Source organism: Sciurus vulgaris, assembly GCF_902686455.1.
Source record: "Sciurus vulgaris genome assembly, chromosome: 5".
Classification (NCBI taxonomy): Eukaryota; Metazoa; Chordata; class Mammalia; order Rodentia; family Sciuridae; genus Sciurus; species Sciurus vulgaris.
In genome coordinates this window covers 79,010,734-79,030,996 of record NC_136465.1, presented here as the reverse complement: position 1 = coordinate 79,030,996, position 20,263 = coordinate 79,010,734, and the positions used below count along the sequence as shown (strand labels likewise).

Here is a 20,263-nt window from a genome sequence, read left to right as displayed (position 1 = left end):
AATTGATAAACCTTGAGCCACACTAACAAAGAGAAGACGAGAGAAAACCCAAATCACTAAAATTGGGAATGAACAAGGAAATATCACAACAGACACGAGAGAAATACAAAACATAATTAGAAGCTATTTTGAAAATCTATACTCCAACAAAGTAGAAAATTTCGAAGACATCAACAGGTTTCTAGAGAAATATGAATTGTCTAAACTGAACAAGGAGGACATACACAATTTAAATAGACCAATTTCAAGTACTGAAATAGAAGAAGTCATCAAAAGCCTACCAACAAAGAAAAGTCCGGGACCAGATGGGTTCTCAGCCGAGTTCTACAAAACCTTTAAAGAAGAGCTCATTCCAATACTTCTCAAAGTATTCCATGAAATAGAAGAGGAGGGAACCCTCCCAAACTCATTCTGTGAAGCCAATATCACACTGATACCTAAACCAGACAGAGACTCATCAAGGAAAGAAAATTTCAGACCAATATCCTTAATGAACATCGACGCAAAAATTCTCAACAAAATTTTAGCAAATTGCATACAAAAACATATTAAAAAGATAGTGCACCATGATCAAGTGAGTTTTATCCCAGGGATGCAAGGTTGGTTCAACATCAGGAAATCAATAAATGTAATTCACCATATCAATAGACTTAAAGTCAAGAATCACATGATTATTTCAATAGATGCAGAAAAAGCATTTGATAAAATACAGCACCCCTTCATGCTCAAAACACTAGGAAAAATAGGGATAGTGGGAACATTCCTTAACATTGTAAAGGCCATTTATGCTAAGCCCACGGCTAATATCATTCTAAATGGTGAAAAACTGAAAGCATTCCTCCTAAAAACTGGAACAAGGCAGGGATGCCCTCTTTCACCACTTCTATTCAACATCGTTCTTGAGACTCTAGCCAGAGCAATGAGACAAACCAAAGAAATTAAAGGGATACGAATTCGAAAAGAAGAACTCAAACTATCCCTGTTCGCTAATGACATGATTTAGAGGAACCTGGAAATTCCACCAGAAAACGTTTAGAACTCATAAGTGAATTCAGTAAAGTAGCAGGTTACAAGATCAAGGCTCATAAATCCAATGCATTTTTATACATAAGTGATGAATCCTCTGAAAGAGAAATTAGGAAAACTACCCCATTCACAATAGCATCGAAAAAAATAAAATACTTGGGAATCAATCTCACAAAAGAGGTGAAAGACCTCTACCATGAGAACTACAGAACACTAAAGAAAGAAATTAAAGAACACCTTAGAAGATGGAAAGATCTTCCATATTCTTGGATAGGAAGAATTAATGTTGTCAAAATGGCCATACTACCTAAAGTGCTATACAGATTCAATGCAATTCCAATTGAAATCCCAATGACATACCTTACAGAAATAGAGCAAGCAATTATGAAATTCATCTGGAAGAATAAGAAACCCAGAATAGCTAAAGCAATCCTTAGCAGGAAGAGTGAAACAGGGGGTATTGCAATACCAGATCTTTAACTCTACTACAAAGCAATAGTAACCAAAACGGCATGGTATTGGTACCAAAATAGAAAGGTAGATCAATGGTACAGAACAGAGGACACAGACACAAACCCAAATAAATACAATTTTCTCATACTAGACAAAGGGGCCAAAAATATGCAATGGAGAAAAGATAGCCTCTTCAACAAATGGTGCTGGGAGAATTGGAAATCCATATGTAACAGAATGAAACTAAACCCATATCTCTCACCATGCACGAAACTAAACTCAAAATGGATTAAGGACCTCGGAATCAGACCAGAGACCCTGCAGATTATAGAAGAAAAAGTAGGTCCAGATCTTCAACATGTCGGCTTAGGACCAGACTTCCTTAACAGGACTCCCATAGCACAAGAAATAAAAGCTAGAATCAACCACTGGGATACATTCAAACTAAAAAGCTTTCTCTCAGCAAAGGAAACTATCAGCAATGCGAAGAAAGAGCCTACATAGTGGGAGAATATCTTTGTCAATCATACTTCAGATAGAGCACTAATCTCCAGAATCTATAAAGAACTCAAAAAACTCTACTCCAAGAATTCAAATAATCCAGTTGACAAATGGGCTAAGGAAATGAATAGACACTTCACAGAAGAAGATCTACAAGCAATCAACAAACATATGGAAAAATGTTCAACATCTCTAGTAATAAGAGAAATGCAAATCAAAACCACCCTAAGATTCCATCTCACCCCAATTAGAATGGCGATTATCAAGAATACGAGCAACAACAGGTGTTGGCGAGGATGTGGGGAGAAAGGTACACTCATACATTGCTGGTGGGGCTGCAAATTAGTGCAGCCACTCTGGAAAGCAGTGTGGAGATTCCTTAGAAAACTTGGAATGAACCCTCCATTTGACCCAGCTATCCCACTCCTTGGCCTATACCCAAAGGACTTAAAATCAGCATACTACAGAGACACAGTCACATCAATGTTCATAGCTGCTCAATTCACAATAGCCAGACTGTGGAACCAACCTAGATGCCCTTCAATTGATGAGTGGATAAAGAAACTGTGGTATATATATACAATGGAATATTACTCAGCCATAAAGAATGATAAAATTATGGCATTTGCAGGCAAATAGATGAAATTGGAGAATATCATGCTAAGTGAGATAAGCCAATCTCAAAAAGCCAATGGACGATTGATATCGCTAACAAGTGGAGGATGACACATAATGGGGGGGAGGGAAGGGTTAGTGTTAGGGTTAGAGTTAGGGTTAGGGAGGGGGGCAAGTATGGAGGAAGGAAGCACTGTATAGAGGGAAAACAGGGGTGGGAGGGGTGGGGGCAAGGGAAAAATAACAGAATGAATCAAACAACATTACTCTATGTAAATTTATGATTACACAAATGGTATGCCTTTACGCCATGTACAAACAGAGAAACAACATGTATCCCATTTGTTTACAATAAAATAAAAGAAATTTTAAAAAATTAAAAAATTTTAAAAAAATAAAAATTTATGAAAGAACTAAAAGAAAATAAAGGCATATAGTTAGTCTGAGGAAGAAAATATTTTGAATCCTAGAGGAAAAGTTTGGAAATGAAAGCAAAACAATAGATGTACCTTACTACAAAGATATAGATACATTATATTTTTAAAAAATGAACAAAATTCAAAAGTCACTGAAGACTGAGGGGGAATAATTGCAAAATAAAAACTATTTTCCATAAAATTGGTGAGTTCCTGCAAAATTTTGAGAATAAATATAGAAATATGAGCTATTAATAAGTAACTAAGGAGAACATGAGTAAATAAAATGTCTTCAAACTTGTGGCAATCAGCCAAACAAATTTGTTTATTTATTCATTGGACAAAGCAATTTTAAACTGATTTTCATTTGTAATGATGGAATAGGCCAAATGTTTCTGCAAGGGTTCAGAAAAAAAGATAATTTTCTTCATAATAATCTCATAAGGATGAATATGACTTGTGTAAAAACGATGGATTTGTGGCTGCATCTAGAAGCTCCATAGAACACATAACAAAATTCCCTGATATTTAGAAGTGAAACACTGGGAAAATAATGATAGTCACTCTCCAGAGCTTGGTGTTAGGTTCAGATAATTTCATGAACCTTGTTGCCTGAATCAGTCTTCCTGCTTTATCATCAGTCTTAGAAGGGGAGAAGGACAATTTGCAAGTAATACATAGTCCACTAAAACAGAATGAAATAAGAAAAAGTATTCAGATTAGTTGAATGATTTAGCAAACATACTGCATGCAAGGTAAATATTCAAGTAACAGAGATTTCTTGGATTTCAACAGAAATGCTTTAGAAAACTTTGCAAACATCTTTCCCCATTTCTGAAAGTGACGAGAATTATAAATAGCCAGAAAATCTTTTAAGTAGTAGAATAAGACTATATTCTCTAATTTATTTATTTTGATTAATTGTACACGAATGGGGTGTACAACTGTTGTTTCTCTGGTTGTACACAAAGTAGAGTCGCACCATTTGTGTAGTCATACATGTACATAGGGTAATGATGTTTATCTCATTCTGTTATTTTTCCTTCCCCCCACACCCTGCTCACCCCTCATTTTCCTCTATACAATCCATCTTTCCTCCTTCTTTGCTCCCTCTCACCCCCTATTATGTATCCTCATTCACTCATTCACTTATCAGAGAGATCATTTGGCCTTTGGCTTTTTAGATTGGCTTATCTCACTTAGCATAATACTCTCCAACTGCATCCATTTACCTGCAAGTGCGACAATTTTATTCTTCTTTATTGCTGAGTAATATTTCATTGTGTGTGTGTGTGTGTGTGTGTGTGTGTGTGTGTGTGTGTGTGTATATATATATGTAGGATAGCTGGGTCAAATGGTGGTTCCATTCCAAGTTTTCTAAGGAATCTCCACACTGCTTTCCAGAGTGGCTGCACCAATTTACAACCCCACCAGCAATGTATGAGTGTACTTTTCCACCCACATCCTCGCCAACACCTGTTGTTGGTTATATTCTTGATATTTTTGAGACACTGTATGAATTATAACTAACAAGACCCAAGTAAATATATAGGTATACTATTGGGGATTTAGGATTAAGAATAAGGTAGTACCAATTCTTTCTTTGTTACACTTTTATTGAAACACCATTCAAAATAGATTTAGTTAGGAAATTTACAAAAAAAATTACAGCACATCAACAAATATAAACATGAAATAATTGCAAAGTATTTATTTTGGTTTCCTCCCTCTTTCTTTCCCTCCCCACCCCCACTCCTTCTCTTTCAAGGTGAAAAGCACTTTCATTCCTGAATGTAGAAGTTCTACTGATTCACTACATTTGTAATTGAATGTGGAGATTCACAAAACACCATCACATCTATTCTAAGGATTACACATTTATTGGAAATTATTTTATGAATTAGAGTAAAATCAGTCTCAGTGAATCCTATGTGCACTTGAAAAGAAGGTTTTTCTCTGGAGTTATGCGTTATCTTCTGTGTTGATCAGATCGAGTTGTTTGGCAGCATTCATGGAGTTCTCTACAGCTTTACTGATGTTTTATCTATTTGTTTCATCAATTAGTATGGGTGGGAGTCTTAGTCTGTTTGTACCATAACAAAACACCTTAGCCTGGGTGATCTAAAAGCAACAGAAATTTGTTTCCTCATAGTTCTGGAATCTGGGAAATCCAAAGTCAAGGTATCAAGAGATCTGAGTTGTTGTGAGGACTGTTCTCTGCCTCCAGGATGGCACATTTTGCTGTGACTCTTGTTGTTGCTCCTTTCTGAAATTGCCTCTCTTGTATTCATACACACTTCACGCATGGTTGATATGCCCCACATATTCTCATCTGTCAATTCTTATATGTGCAGTCCATATGAAGACTGAGCTGTCTGTTTCTTCTCTTTTTCTAAATGTCATTCATTGTCGTTCCCCAGCCTGATAGAGTTTCACTGTGGGCTCTTTTCTGTGATTCCGCTCTGGGGAGTCATGCCCGAGTAAGTGCAACAGACTCTTCTCCTCACTATATCTCCCTTTGTTCATTTTTAAAACAAAGATAAAAGTAGTTCCTGTCTTAAAGTCTTGAAGGCTTATTGTGAAACTGAAATGAAAAAAATGATAATGAAGTGTTTAACATAGTTCTGGGAACATAATATGGGCTAAGTACTAGATTTTGCTTTTAACTTCTGGATCAATATATTGGTTTCCTTGAATGTTTTCTGCCTTCTTCATTAGAACACAAACTCCATGAGTCAAAACACCTTAGACAATGATGTGAAGAGAGAGCTACAGAATGGGAGAAAATCTTCCCACATGCACCTCAGATAGAGCTTTAATCTCCAGAATATATAAAGAACTCAAAAAACTTAACACCCAAAAAGCAAATACCCCATTTGATAAATGGGCTAAGGAACTGAACAGACACTTCACAGAAGAAATACAATCAATCAACAAATACATGAACAAATGCTCAACATCTCTAGTAGTTAGAAAAACTGCAAATCAAAACTACTCTAAGATTTCATCTCACTCCAATCAGAATGCCAATTATCAAGAATACAAGCACCAATAAATGTCGGCGATGATGTAGGGGAAAAGGTTCACTCATACATTGCTTGTGGGACAGCAAATGGTGCAACACTATGAAAAACAATATGGAGATTTCTCAGAAAACTTGGAATGTTTGACCCAGCTATCCCTCTCCTTGGCCTATACCCAAAGGACTTAAAATCAGAACACTACAGTGATGCGACCACATCAATGTTTATAGAAACTCAGCTCACAATAACTAAGCTATGGAACCAAACTAAGTGCACCTCAACAGATGAATAGATGAAAAAATGTGGTGTATATACACGATGGAATATTACTCAACCTTAAAAAAAGAATGAAATGATGTAATTTGCTAGTAAATGGATGGAGCTGGAGAATATTATGCTAAGCAAAGTAAGCCAACCCTTAAAAACCAAAGGTTAAATATTTTCTCTGATATGACTTACAATGGTGGTGGCACTAGGGAAGAATAGAGACACTTTGGATTAGGCAGAGGGGAGCAAAGGGAGGTGAGGGGGTCTGGAGGTAGAAAGGATAATACAATGAATGGGACATTATTACCCTATGTACCTATGTGACTACACTACTGGTGTGAATCTATATCATGTAAAACCAGTAAAAGGAGAAGTTATACTCCATTTATGTACGATGTATCAAAATGCATTCTACTGTCATGTATAACTAATGAGAAAAATCTTTTTAAAAATAAGTTAAAAAAAACTTGGAAAGTTCATCTACCTTCAGTGACAAGAAGAGAGTAGAGTGTGCGTGATGTAATTTGACACTCAAGAAGTACTCATTGAATAAATTATGGAATGAATGCCTGCAAAATGAACTATGCTAAATGAGGGAATTATTCATAAAGGTCTTTCATGTCAAAAGTTGTGAACATGATCTTCTGCATTCCTGGATGCAGTTAACTATGCGTATAAAAAACAGCAACAACTCTACAACTCTGTGAGATAATATTTGTGAAACTTACTATGCCAACAGAACAATTTACTTTTTTTTTTTTTTTTTTTTTTTTGGAGCCAGGAATTGAACCCAGGGGCACTTAACCACTAAGCCACATCCCCAATCCTTTTTAAATACTTTATTTAGAGACTGACAGGGTCTTGTTAAGTTGCTTAGGGTCTCGCTAAGTTGCTGAGGCTGGCTTTGAACTTGAGATCCTCCTACCTCAGCCTCCCAGCTGCTGGGATTAGAGGCATGAGCCTCTACACCTGGCTAGAACTTACATTTTAATTAAAAGTTCAATTAATTTTTCAGGATAAGCATCTATGATGGCTCCATTAATTTGTTACTTCTATATGCTAGTTTTTCCTTTATATATTCAAACTGTGATTATGAACAATATAAATGATGGTGATTTGTATTGAAAAAGGTGAAATCTAATTATGTTATGTTTTATATCCTGTAGGTCTAGTTTGGCACTTTTACTCCACAATTCAGTTTATTAAATGCAAAATAGTCACAGAAGGACAAGGAAAATCCATGAAACAGAAGCTCTCATTTGCATATTAACAAATTACAAGTAGGCATTCCGTCTAGGTATATATTCTGTGGACTAGTAAGTTGTATAGAAATAGCTGGAGTGATTCCTATGAAGACGTTCCCAATATCATCACCAGGCATTCCTGGGACCTTGAAGTCTTTATCTAGAGAAAGAGAAGAAAATCACACTTCATCAAGCAGCCAATATATGTTTCCTTCTGGAGCAGGTAATCTAAAACGGATGCAACGGAAGTGCCGTTGGGGATTGAAGATATGCCAAGTGTGATAGAAAACATCCTCTTCTTTGTCACAATTACTCAGTTAGTACTGGGGGTTGTAGGGAATGGATTTATTGGACTTGTAAACTGCATTGACTGTGTCAAGAATAAGAGGTTCTCTATGCTTGGCTGTATTCTCACTGGCTTGGCTATTTCCAGAATTTGTCTGATATGGTTTATAATTTTTGATGGAGTCATAAAGTTTTTCTCTCCAGATATGTACACTTCTAGTGATCTGGTTGAATGTTTTAGCTACCTAGCAGTAATCATCCATCACTTGAATATCTGGTTTGCTACCAGCCTCAGCATCTACTATTTTCTGAAGATAGCAAATTTTTCCCACTACATATTTCTCTGGCTGAAGAGAAGAATCAATAGGGTTTTTACCCTTCTGATTGGATGCTTGTTTATGTCATGGTTACTTACTTTTCCACAAGTTGCAAAGGGGATTAATGATAGTAAAATGAAATATAGAAACACATCATGGCTGCTTCACTTAGGTGGAAGTGAGTTCTTACTTCACCAGATTTTTCTCAATCTGGGAGTCACTTTCTTCTTTACAGTATCCCTAATTGCCTGTTTCCTATTAATCATTTCCCTTTGGAGACACAAGAGTCAGATGCAACTGAACAACACAGCATTCAGAGACCTCAATACAGAAGCTCATGTGAAAGCCATGAAAGTTTTAACATCTTTTCTCATTCTCTTTATCTTGCATGTGATAGGCATCATCATAGAAGTAGCATGTGGTAGTGCACCAGAAAACAAAGTGCTATTCAGTTTTGGTTTCATAATCACAGCCATATATCCCTGGGGTCACTCGTTGATCTTAATTCTAGGAAACAGCAAGCTAAAGCAAGCCTGTTGGAAGGCACTGCAGCAATTAAAGTGCTGTAATAAAGGAAAAACTCTAAGAGCCTCACAGACAGGCTTGCACAGAAATACATGCTCCCAGAGAATAATCCATTGAGAAAATCCTTGAAGACCTTTCTCCCTCTTTTGCATCACATTCTTTGATTAGTTTACAGCTGTGTTACTAAACATCATTAAATTTTTTCATGATATTTTTACTACATCTCAGGGAATCTCTTTCTCTGATGAGAGTTTAATCCCATGTGCAAGTTCCTGACTCTTCAACTTCTTCCCATACTCTTCCAGAGGAACAATGTCAGCCTGGAACGATTCTGGGTAAAGATTACTGTGTTGGGAAGAGACTTCAAAAACAAGCCTCTTTATTGCGCTTCACCTGACTAACCTGAAACACTGACACCATCTTCTTCCTCAGGAAGAGTCAAAGAAAAAGAAACTAAGACAAAAACTGTAACCAATCTTGACATTTAGGATATGGGCTTGAGGAAAAGAAAGAGGTGCTTTTTGTGTGTGTGAAGTTTTAATCATTTAGAAAGTTACTTCTATATCTACTGTTGAAATCCTAATGTGCCTTTTTTTTTTTTTCTTTTTCTAAACTTGGGTATGAGTTTGTTAAAGTTGCAATCGTCATATTGGTGGAAGTGAAAATTAGGAGAGTTCTTCTTGGGGAGAGGGGATCGGGACACAGATGAAATGAGTCTTTAGACTTCTCAGTACGGTGATTTGAGATGAAAAGTCGTAAACCAATTAGAGTTGAGTAAGGATTCTGCTATAACCACAGATCCACAGGACTCAACATGGTCTCTGACCAAGGGACAAAAGATTAACCTAGGAAAAAATCAGAGAAATAAAATGTTCTGGCCCAGGGCTCTACAGGCACATGAGTACAGATGCACACACAGAGTTCCAGGAACTGAAATACCATATAGAGAGATTGTTGAAAAAATTTTAAGAGAAATTCTAATGGAAAGGCGTTTGATAAATTCCTTGCAGAATTGATAGGTACCTTGCAGCAATAGTGAACCAATATTTTAATAGTTAAAAAAATCCATTTATTCCAATCTCAAAATCATTGGAGGTCACTATTTTTAATACTGGTACTTTGATTACAAAAAGATTTTTTTAATTTGTATATATTTGATTACTTACTTTGATTACAAAAAGATTTTTTAATTTGTATGTATTTGATTACTAGTGATTTTTATAGAATTTAAGCTTTTTAGGAATTGTTTATTTTCTCTCTTATTTTTTCAAGTCTTCTGGTTATTCTTCACAATTTTGTGATTTCTTTATACATTAGCACTATTATATGTGTTAGGGTTTTTTTTTTCTCTGAATTTGTTCTTTAGCAAATAATTTGTAGTGTTTGAGAAATGCATTTGTAATTTATGTGAAAAATCAAAATTTACAGTTCTATTTATTATTTTTTCTACTGCTATTTTTGCCAATATTAATTTACTCGTATAGATTATTTTCCCTTTTTCAATAGTTGCATCTTTAACTATAAAATAATATGGTTTTATTGCACCTAAAATTAGAAAGCATAGAAAGGCATGAAGGAGAAATGAATTAAGTATGTTTCCAATATTCAACTAGCCATTGTTAGCATGTTTTAAATAAATTTTAAAATAGGTGAATGGATAATATGTTGTTACTTAGAAATCTGTTTCAATTACATTGATATATAAACTGAATGGATAGGTTCCTTATGCCAGAACAGTAGGATCACAGATGATTTTTATTTTCTTTTTTTGGTCCTCTGTAAATTGCTTGATTTTCTATGAAATAGTTTATGTAATCAGAAAAATATAGTTACATAAAAGACAAAGGATATGAAAAAAGTCTATTTGTTTAAAGTTTTTTAATAAATGAGAGAAAGAGCCAGGCATGATGGGAAGGTGGCACACACCAGGGTGGTAATCCCAGTGATTTGGAAGGTTGAGGCAGGAGGATTGCAAGTTCAAAGCCAGCCTCACCAACTTAGCAAGGCCCTAAGCAATTTAGCCAGACCCTGTCTCAAAATAAAAACTAAAAAAGGGATGGGGATGTGGCTCAGTGGTTAAGTGGCTCTGGGTTCAACTCACAGTATAAATAAATACATACTTATGTACATAAATGAGTGCATTCCCCAGCATTTCCATAAGCTGTGTAAGTACCAACTCCAACATCTGCTGCATGTGTGGGTCTGCTAATTTACTCTGTTTGCACTGACTTTTGATTTCGTTAGCTTGATTTTCTCGTATTTTGTGCTTCTTTTTTCAAACTGAGTTTCATGAGAGCTTCATCTGTGGGAAGTTCTTTGAGGTCTAGTTCACAGTGTGCTCTGCCAGGAAGGATTAGACTTTGTCTCTGAAGGCTGACTAAGGACCCTAACAATCTAGGACTTCTTTAAACTGAATTTTCAGTTTGTAAATTTTTAGGCAAAACAAATTCAAGAGCAAATTCCAGTCCCAAATATACATGTATGAAAGGCTACAATAGAAACTCAAACCAACAAAACTACCCCCCTTCCATTCTGTCTTGGTTGACAGGTAAGCATCCCTGTTTCAACCTTTGGCTGGGTGTCATTGTTATCATGTGCCCTTTACTTTCTTGTCTACCAGAGGTCGAGTCTTATTGATGGCATCTAGACTTACTTCCAGCTTTGGAGAGGCCCATGCCTGGTTTCTTACCCTACATGCACATGATCCTGCAAAACTTGAAACTCTGGTTTAAAGGTGATTAGTGATGCCCCAGGGAAAACTCTTCCAAAACTTTTTCTTTTTTAGGATTTACACTTTTCCACCATTTTTGACACTTGAGGATTTTTTTTTCTTACCTCCTGAGAGCTGGGCCACCCACTTAAAATACTTCTGAAAACACATTTTTCAGTTTATTTGTATATTCTGGACTAGAAACATTTCTGACAATATGTGGTTTACTATATTTTTAAAAGCAAAAGTTGGTCTTCTTTCATTCTTCTTTTGAATCCCATTTTTTTGGTAAATTATTCAAAACTGTATATTTTCTGCCTGGATTTTATGCATTCTACGAATGCATAAATATATGCATTCTACAAATGTTGGTACATGGTTCTTATATTTCAATTACAAAAATTTTGAAATATTCTTTATAATTACTTTTAAATGCAAAGTTTTTCAACACAGTAATTTTCTAGCAATAAGATTTTTTAAAGGTAACTTTTCTGTATTGATATTTTATTGTACTGAAGTTGGGTCAGATAACATGTTCGTGTAATATCTGGCATAGGATCATATTTATTTTTAATAAAAAATAAAGACTTATTTTTATGAATGGTTCATGTTTTCTTCAAGAGTTTTAATAAGGATTTATTTAAATAATCTAATAAAGATTTATTTTTATGAATGGTCCATGTTTTCTTCAAAAGAGTTTTACAGTGACAAAGTAAAATTTATAAGAACCCTATCACTGATATTATCTCTATCTTTGCATATTGTATATCAATTTGGAAAAGTAAAGTTAGTAAACACACACTTTTAATTATTGATTTGTTTGTTTTTGTTCATTATTTTTTGAAGTAATGTGACCTTGAACTTGAAGCAATATTGATAATTGCATTTGCATTCATGAGCAATGCTTTTTTTCACCATGCATTGATCCAACTGAGCCACATCACATCCTCTTCTATTTTTTATTTTGAGACAGGATCTTACTAAATTGCTGAGGCTGGGCTTTGAACTCATGATCCTCCTGCCTCAGCCTCCCAAGCAGCTGGGATTACAGGCATGTGCTATGAGCATTACAGTCTTATAATTATTTTAACTTGTATTGAAACCCTCTGTCAATACTCCAAAACATATGCATGTTTCTGCTTTATATTTTATTTTATCCATGCTAAAATTCACTAATTTTGTTACCTTACTTTGTAACATTTCTTCCATCCATACATTGCTCTTCTTTAAAGTGTCTCATATAGAAAACAAATATTGAGTTTTGATACTTTATTTAATAAGATGTTAAAATTAGTTTTCATTGACTAATCATTTATGCATTCTTTGCAATGTGATTATATTAATTTTTTTCTACTGTCTCATTTGTTTTTCTCTTTTTTATGCTTTTTTCTGTTTTGTTTTGTTTTCTCCTCCTTTCCTGCTTCTATGATACCAAAATTTCATGTGCTGGATTAAACATCAATACTTTATCTTCACTCCAAATAAAGAGTTTAACTTGGTCTTATCTACTTTTAGTCTTTCCCATACTTCAGCTTGTATGTGAATATGGTCTGGAGCTTTATGATCTTCATTTATATATTTATTCAAAAAATTGTGATAAAATATGTATAACAAAATATATCATTCTAACCATTTAAGGGCATAATTCTGTGACGTTTCTTAGATTCACAATGTTGGGCAGCCATTACACTATTTCCAATACATTTTTATCACCCTAAATAGTAATTCTGAGCGCATTAGCAATAATTCCCTCCCCAACCCCATCCTGTTCTAGTCATCTGTAGTACACTTTCTAGTTTTATGAATTAGTGCATTCTACAAATGCCATTTAAATGGAATCCCACAAAATGTGTCATTTGGTGTCTGTATTATCTCACTCAGCATAATGTTTTCAAGATTCACACTCTTATCAGACCTTCATTCTTTTGTATGACTGAATAGCATTCCATTTTATGTATATACTACGTTTTGTTTATGTATTCATCCGTTGGTGGACATGTTGTTTTCTATCTTTTGGTTATTGTGAATTGTGGCTGCCATGATCACTGGCATACAAATGTATGAGTCCTTGTTTTTAATATATGCTTAGGAGTGGAATTACTGGACCATACTGTAACTCCAATGTTTAGTTTTTTGAGGAACCACCAAAGTATTTTCCATAGTAACTGAAACATTTTACCTTCCTTCCAACAATGTTTGAGGGTTCCAGATTTTCCACATCTTCACCCATACTCATTATATTCCGGGTTTTTTATTTGTAGTCATTCTAGTTAATGTGAAGTGGTATCTTTCTATTTTGATTTGCATTCCCTAAAGACTAATGATATGGAACTTTTTGTGTGTGTGTTTATTGGACATTTGTAAATCTTAGAAGGAAATGTCAATATTTTTTCTCTTTTCAAAATTAGGCTATCTTTTTGGGTACTCAATTGTAGCAGTTTTCATATATTTTGAATACTAAACCTTTCTCAGATATAAACTCTGCATATATTTTCTCCCATTCTGTAAATTGTTCAATTTATCAATGCAGAGAGTTTTCATTTTTTGTTGTTGCTTATGCTTTTCATGTCATATTTAATAATTCATTGTCAAATCCCAGGTTCATAGAGATTTACCACTAGATTTTTCCCTTTTAATTTTTATAGCTTTGGCTCTCTTGTTTATGCTGTTGGCTCATAATGGAGTTAAGTTTTGTACACAGTATGACATAGGATCAAACTTTATTCTCATATGTGGATATCCACTTGTCCCAGCACCATTTGTTAAAAAGATTATCTCCAAATAAACTTTTTAGCATCCTTGTCAAAAAAATCCATTGACCATAGGTCTATGAGTTTATTTCAGGACTCAATTCTATACCTTTGGTCTCAATGTCTGTCTTTATGCCAGTACCACATAGTCTTGATTATTATAGCTTTGTAGTAAGTCTTAAAATCATTAAGCATGAATCCTCTTAATTTGTTCTTCTTTTTAAAGTTTGTTTTGGAAGGAAATTTCGGATCTCTGTAATTCCATGAATTTGAGGATCAACTTACATGTTTCTGATAAATGCCTACGAGAATTTTAGTAAGGTATTTCACTGAATCTGTTGATAACATAGTGTAACATTGACATCCTAATAAAAGTGTCTTTTTAACGAACATGGGGTGTCCTTTTATTTATTTGTGCCTTTTTAAATTTCTTTCAGCAATATTTTTTAGTTTTTAGTGTATTAGTATTTTGTTTCCTTAGTGAAATATTTGATTCTTTTGGATGTTATTATAAATAGGATTTTTTTAATTTAAAGATTTTTTCATCACTGGTATGTAGAAAAATGACAGATATTTGTGTGTTGATCTCATACCCTGCAATTTTAGTTTTATTTATACAATATACAGATGTGGGTTTTAAAGATTTTTTTTCAAAAATATTAGACATTATAAACTGCAAAATTCTTTACTAAACTTTACTCCACATATGTTGTATAGGTTTATCTTACCTTATTTCAGCTTTTGCTGATACATCTTCCAAAACTTTGGGGAAAAGGGTCTCTGTGTACCTACATACCTGAAAATATTTAGACTTAAATTGCTCACTCTGAGGTGGGTTGACACATAGAAGTATGTACATCACTGTGCATAAGTTGAAATACTGTTAGAATCATTTTATTTGTGCCACTACAGAGGAAAACAGTCACCTATTAATATTAAAGATACAATGGGCATTAATGTTGAAAGAAGAAAATTTTTAAAAAACTACATAAAAATGGAAAATATTAAGTCCATTGTAAGTTTGTTTATATCTTCAATGAATAATACAAAATAAAAAGTTGAACCAGAACTACTTATTATATGTCCTATTTTATGATTTCATGTAATTATCATTGTCTTAGTCCAGGTATGCTTCTATAATAAAATACCTGATATTAAGAAACTTATAAATAACATATCTTCTTATAGTTCTGGAGGCTGGAAATCCAGGAGTGAGTCCCTGGAAGGATTGGTGTGTTTCTTGAGGGTCTGGACTCTGCTGCCAAGATGGCTGCTCCAAAGCTGTGTCCTCTTGTGCCTGAAGGGATGACAGGATAAGACTTCACTAGGTCCTGATAGCTCTTATGTTAAGTCATTAGTCCCATCCATGAGGTCAGAGAGGCCATAATCACTTCCTAACACTCCACCTCTTGTAAGGCCCCAATGAGTTAACTTAAAAAGTTGCCAGAGCTGCTGATTCTAAAAAGGGGTTAAAAATGAAAAGCTGAAGATGAGCTGAGGTCAGCCTAGCTAGATAACAGGATGAGCCCGGCAGCTAATTTAGGCTGTTGCTAGGGGTAACGACTGTGGTCAAACTGACCTCACCACTGACCTCCTATAGATCAGTGGTTACTATGGTGACTAAAACTTTGCAGCTGAAACTTTTATGGCCTGATATGCAAACAAGGACATAAACCCTCTAATTGTAAAAGAGAAACTGAGTCCCTTTGTCTGAAGTGTATAAAACAGCTTGTAAATCTGTGCTGGGGTATTCGGCATTGACTGCTAAGCTGGTCTGTGTCAAATGCCCGAGCAGCTGCTTGAATAAACTGGTTCTTTCTGCAGTTGTATATGGCTTGGTCTCCCTTGTGGGCTCCTTGGTGGTGGTTCGGGGCTTGGGCAGGACACCTACCCAGAGGTCCAGGCACAACACTGTTAACATTGTTTCCTTAGGGATTAAATTCCAACATGAATTTTAGAGGAAACACAATGAAAATACACTAGAAAAGCAGCTATGAAACAGAGAAAAACCGTGACATGGCGTGTTAAAATGAACTAAAAGGAGTAAAAAAGCGAGGAACATCATAAATGAAGTTATCTTCACACAACAGATAGATAAGATAAAAAGCAAATAGCGATCAAGAAAAAAGAGAGATAATCACCTTAGAAATGAAGAGAGATTTTTAACTTGCTCAAGAGCACAAAACATCAACACAAGATCAACAAAAATACTGTAAAAGCAACCGACAGAAATGAGCAAGAGAAGAAAATGGACAAAATTAAACAGGATAATACTATTAAAGAGAAAGAGACTAATATAGTGATTAGGCTGAGATGAAGAAATAACTGAATCTCTGAAGAGAACAAAACAAAGTATTGAAGCGGAATCCCCAGCTTTAGACTTAGTGGTATGGGAGGAAGAGTAAAGACTTGCTATGTGAAAGGGAATCAGGGAAAGCACACCTTCAAAGAGAGGCAGAATGTCCTTAAAGGATATCAAAATGAAGAGTTGCACGGAGAGAACTGAAAGATCGACAAATGTGCATGGGCACCAAATTACACATTGTTTTGCAATTTATCTTTAACTTAAATCTAGAAATCCTTCCATTTTGAATGTAGATAACAATCAATAAAGTTTGCAGAACCTGTGATTTTCCTGCTCCTGGAAACCACAGATCCCCGTTGTAACAATTACATGATATTATCATTTACTGTCATCACTGCTCTTTCTGCCAGATATTATTATGATGTCAATCAAGAAGCACACAGGTTGCTGCATCACATTAATGTGTATTTTAATCTATTGGAGTACTTAGAAATTCTGCATATTTTATTTCATGTGTTTGAAAATATTATTCTAAGGAGAGCTTAGTAGGCACTAGACTGCCAAAATAGTCCTGCACAAAATAGTTCAAGGCCCCCTGAGTTCAAACACAGAAGGTTTCAATGAATCCAGTGAAAGGTTTGAAATGGAGTAGGAGATACAGGCAGCAACCATACAAAATAAAAGTTATCAGAAAATAGAACCAGTCTGACAGCGTTCTGTTGTTATTGGTGTACAAATATGAAGAACACAGTCATTTGCCTAACTTCACTAGCAATGGAGCAGATGAGACATTATCTTATTACATATATTCTGTTATTGTTTTAGTTCATTTATTAGTAATAGCAATTTTTAGCCTTAGTTTAAATTAAAAATTAAATTTTTGGAAACTATGTCACTGTGTATTTATTTCCATCATTTCCAATATGTCCCATTAGGTTCAATGACATGTTGCAATATGTCACAATAAACCAATACGTATGTTTGTTTCCTGTATGTACCATTATTTATATACTAATATGATAGTATACTATCTACAAAATATATAAGTAAAAAAATTCAAAACAGGCATTCTCATTACTCAGTTCAGATTGAACAACTACATGTCTCTTAGGCTAAAATGTTCCAAAACATCACTTTCTAATTTTTTCTTTTTCTTCCCCACAACCAAGATAAATCTGTTTCCTGTCTCTTAAATTAAAAGAGACCAAGACTTGAGGGCTTTTTCTGTGTAGTGAGGCTACTCTCAGGTACAAAGCAAAGCACTTAAGAAATTTGACTATCTTAACCAGAGATCTCTGACTCCCTTTTGCCAATAGCATTACAATTCAATGTCTGCCTTTTTAAATTTCCTTTTAAAGTTACTTCCTCTCTTTTTCTTTTTATTGACATGTTAACGAAAATTTCTCATTGCTAAAATAAAACTGCATTCACATTTGCTTTCTAAGTGGATTTTAAATCATTGTTTCAGGTTCTTTGCCCTGCCTTGTGTCTTAGGCAAAGTAAATACACGTACAATTTACATTAACAGTGTAAATCAGTGTTTTTTCTCTTTATCACAGAAAGCAGAGCAAATCAAAGAGAAAAAGAAAATGATGTATGAAACCAGAAAACATGTATAATATAGAGACACTAAAATAAACGTGAGAGAGGGCTGGGGACATGGTGCAGTGTTAGAATGCTTGCCTAGCATGCACAAGTCCTGAGGTTCAATCCCCAGTACTGTGAATAAATAAAATAAATAAATAAAATGTGGGAGCTGCCAAAATCAGTTACAATTGGGCAAAATTTATGAAGAAGTAAGTACAAAAAAGGAAAAGAAGAAGCACAGAGATTGATAAGAAGCCGGCAGCCTCAGAGAGCAACAGCCAAAATAATTTATCCTGAGTGTGAGGAATGCATGATGAAATGCAAAAGCTCTAAACCTTATTTGCAACACCAGCTGCAAGAAATAGGTAAGTAGAGCTGATGAGCAAAACTCTACTAATCCTAGTTTGGTTAAAAGTAATGGAGAAGGTGAGGATATAAAAAACATCATTTAAATCAATTCTATTTGTAGGACCCAGGCTGTGCCTGAAGAAACAGAATAAAAACGAGCCTCTGGATAATGAAAACTATACAGAAATCATGTAAATAACTATTCCAAGAGCTTGCATTCCATTCACTTATTGCACTGGCATTCCATATAAGTAAAAATACATATTAAAAGAAGGAAAATTAATATAAATACTATAACATTAACAAGAGTCAAACATGAAAAATACCAGCACAGAGCAGATAAAAACCATGACCAAAATTTGCTACAGATCTTTTTTTAATAATAAAGCAATACTCTCTATGAAGAAATACCAGAAAGCTATTACACTCACCCAAAACTAGTAAAACTCAGGAAGGAAGGAAGGAAGGAAACCATCTCAGAAATAAAAATTATTGTTCAATGAGTTCATACATACAGTGGGAAGTACAGTAAATGACATACAGACTTTAAATAAAACAAGCAAATGGTATGAGGTAAAATTTTTAAAAATAGTTCAAAAGATACAGGTAAAAACACTTGATGTCAAAAATAGGCCAAGGTGGCACAGCATATGAATGGATGGAATTCCAAAAGCAAAAAATAAAAATAATTGAAAATTATATATATGTATATGTATACTTCAATAGATAATTCCTAAAGTAATAAAAACTTGAACAGAATATGTTTTAAGATACCACATTTACCAGGTGTAACATATCCTGAGTAGTCAAATATAGACATATGAATTAAACAATTTTTGATTGGTAAGTCAGAATAAAAAGTTGAGTCATCTAACAAAGAGTTAAAAATATGGCTAAACTCAGATCTTTTTCATAGAAACATATGTTGTAAAAAAGGTTGTTTATTATTATTATTCTACCTTAAGATTTTTTTTACATGTTCAAGAAAATAAAGCATAAGTCAAGAATTTTCTTCCTCCAAACTGTCCTTACAAACTATAAAGTTTTCACACACACACACACACACAAACAAACACACAAAATAAATATTTTAAGAAATGCAAGGACTCAAAAACTTTTCTGAAGGAAACTATTTTGAGCTACATCTCAAGAGAGGATTAGTCATTTATAGTGGAAGAACTAGCATTAACATTTGAAAATATTTGACTATAAAGCTAACACTAAAACAAATAAATTGTATTGTAAAGGCCAAAAGAATGTAATAATGATATAATTGATGAAAATTATAAGAATAGGATAGAAGGAAAGAGGGATTTAGAATAAGTATAGTGGTTATACTGGTTATATAATAATGTGTGTGCACATGTGGCATATTGCATGTGTGTATATGTTTTTTTTATAAGCATAGACCAAAAAAGACAATGTGTTTTGATGAAAATCAGATAGTGGAAGAAAATGAAAGAACAGGAAGGAAGAAGAAATATTATATTTTTTCATTTTTAATAGAAGAGATGTACCACAGTGTAATGGAAGCATAGGGATAATATAAAGTTAAGTTCTTATCCATTAGAACACAAATGTAAGCTGTGTAAAGTATCAGAAGAGCTGCATCCAACAACATAGAAGAAAACAGGCCACACAGAAAATCTCTGGAAGCATGTCCCGACCCGCAGGACTTCAACGGGAACCTGGAGCGGGGAGCAGGGATTGGGAGAGACAAGAGACACGAGAAATGGAGACAAGACAAAAGCCTGATCAAGTCTCTGTTTATTGGGGGAATAAACCCAGTTAATGTAAAGTACAAAAAACAATCAGGGGAAAGCGCATGAAGGCAAGACTAGTCCGCGCGCCAGAGCTCAAATAAGGAAGTGTACTTGGCCAGTCGTGAAGC

At 34.5% G+C, this 20,263-nt stretch overlaps 1 protein-coding gene across 1 annotated transcript; it reads left to right on the top strand.

Annotated features, from left to right (window-relative positions):
* Positions 1 to 7,814: 7,814 nt before the first annotated feature.
* On the top strand, positions 7,815 to 8,789 carry TAS2R10 (taste 2 receptor member 10; the record flags this gene model as incomplete). Its single annotated transcript, XM_079141759.1, has 1 exon — positions 7,815 to 8,789. The coding sequence occupies one exon, from the start codon at positions 7,815 to 7,817 to the stop codon at positions 8,787 to 8,789; it is 975 nt and encodes a 324-aa protein (XP_078997885.1).
* Between the last annotated feature and the right edge of the window lie 11,474 nt (positions 8,790 to 20,263).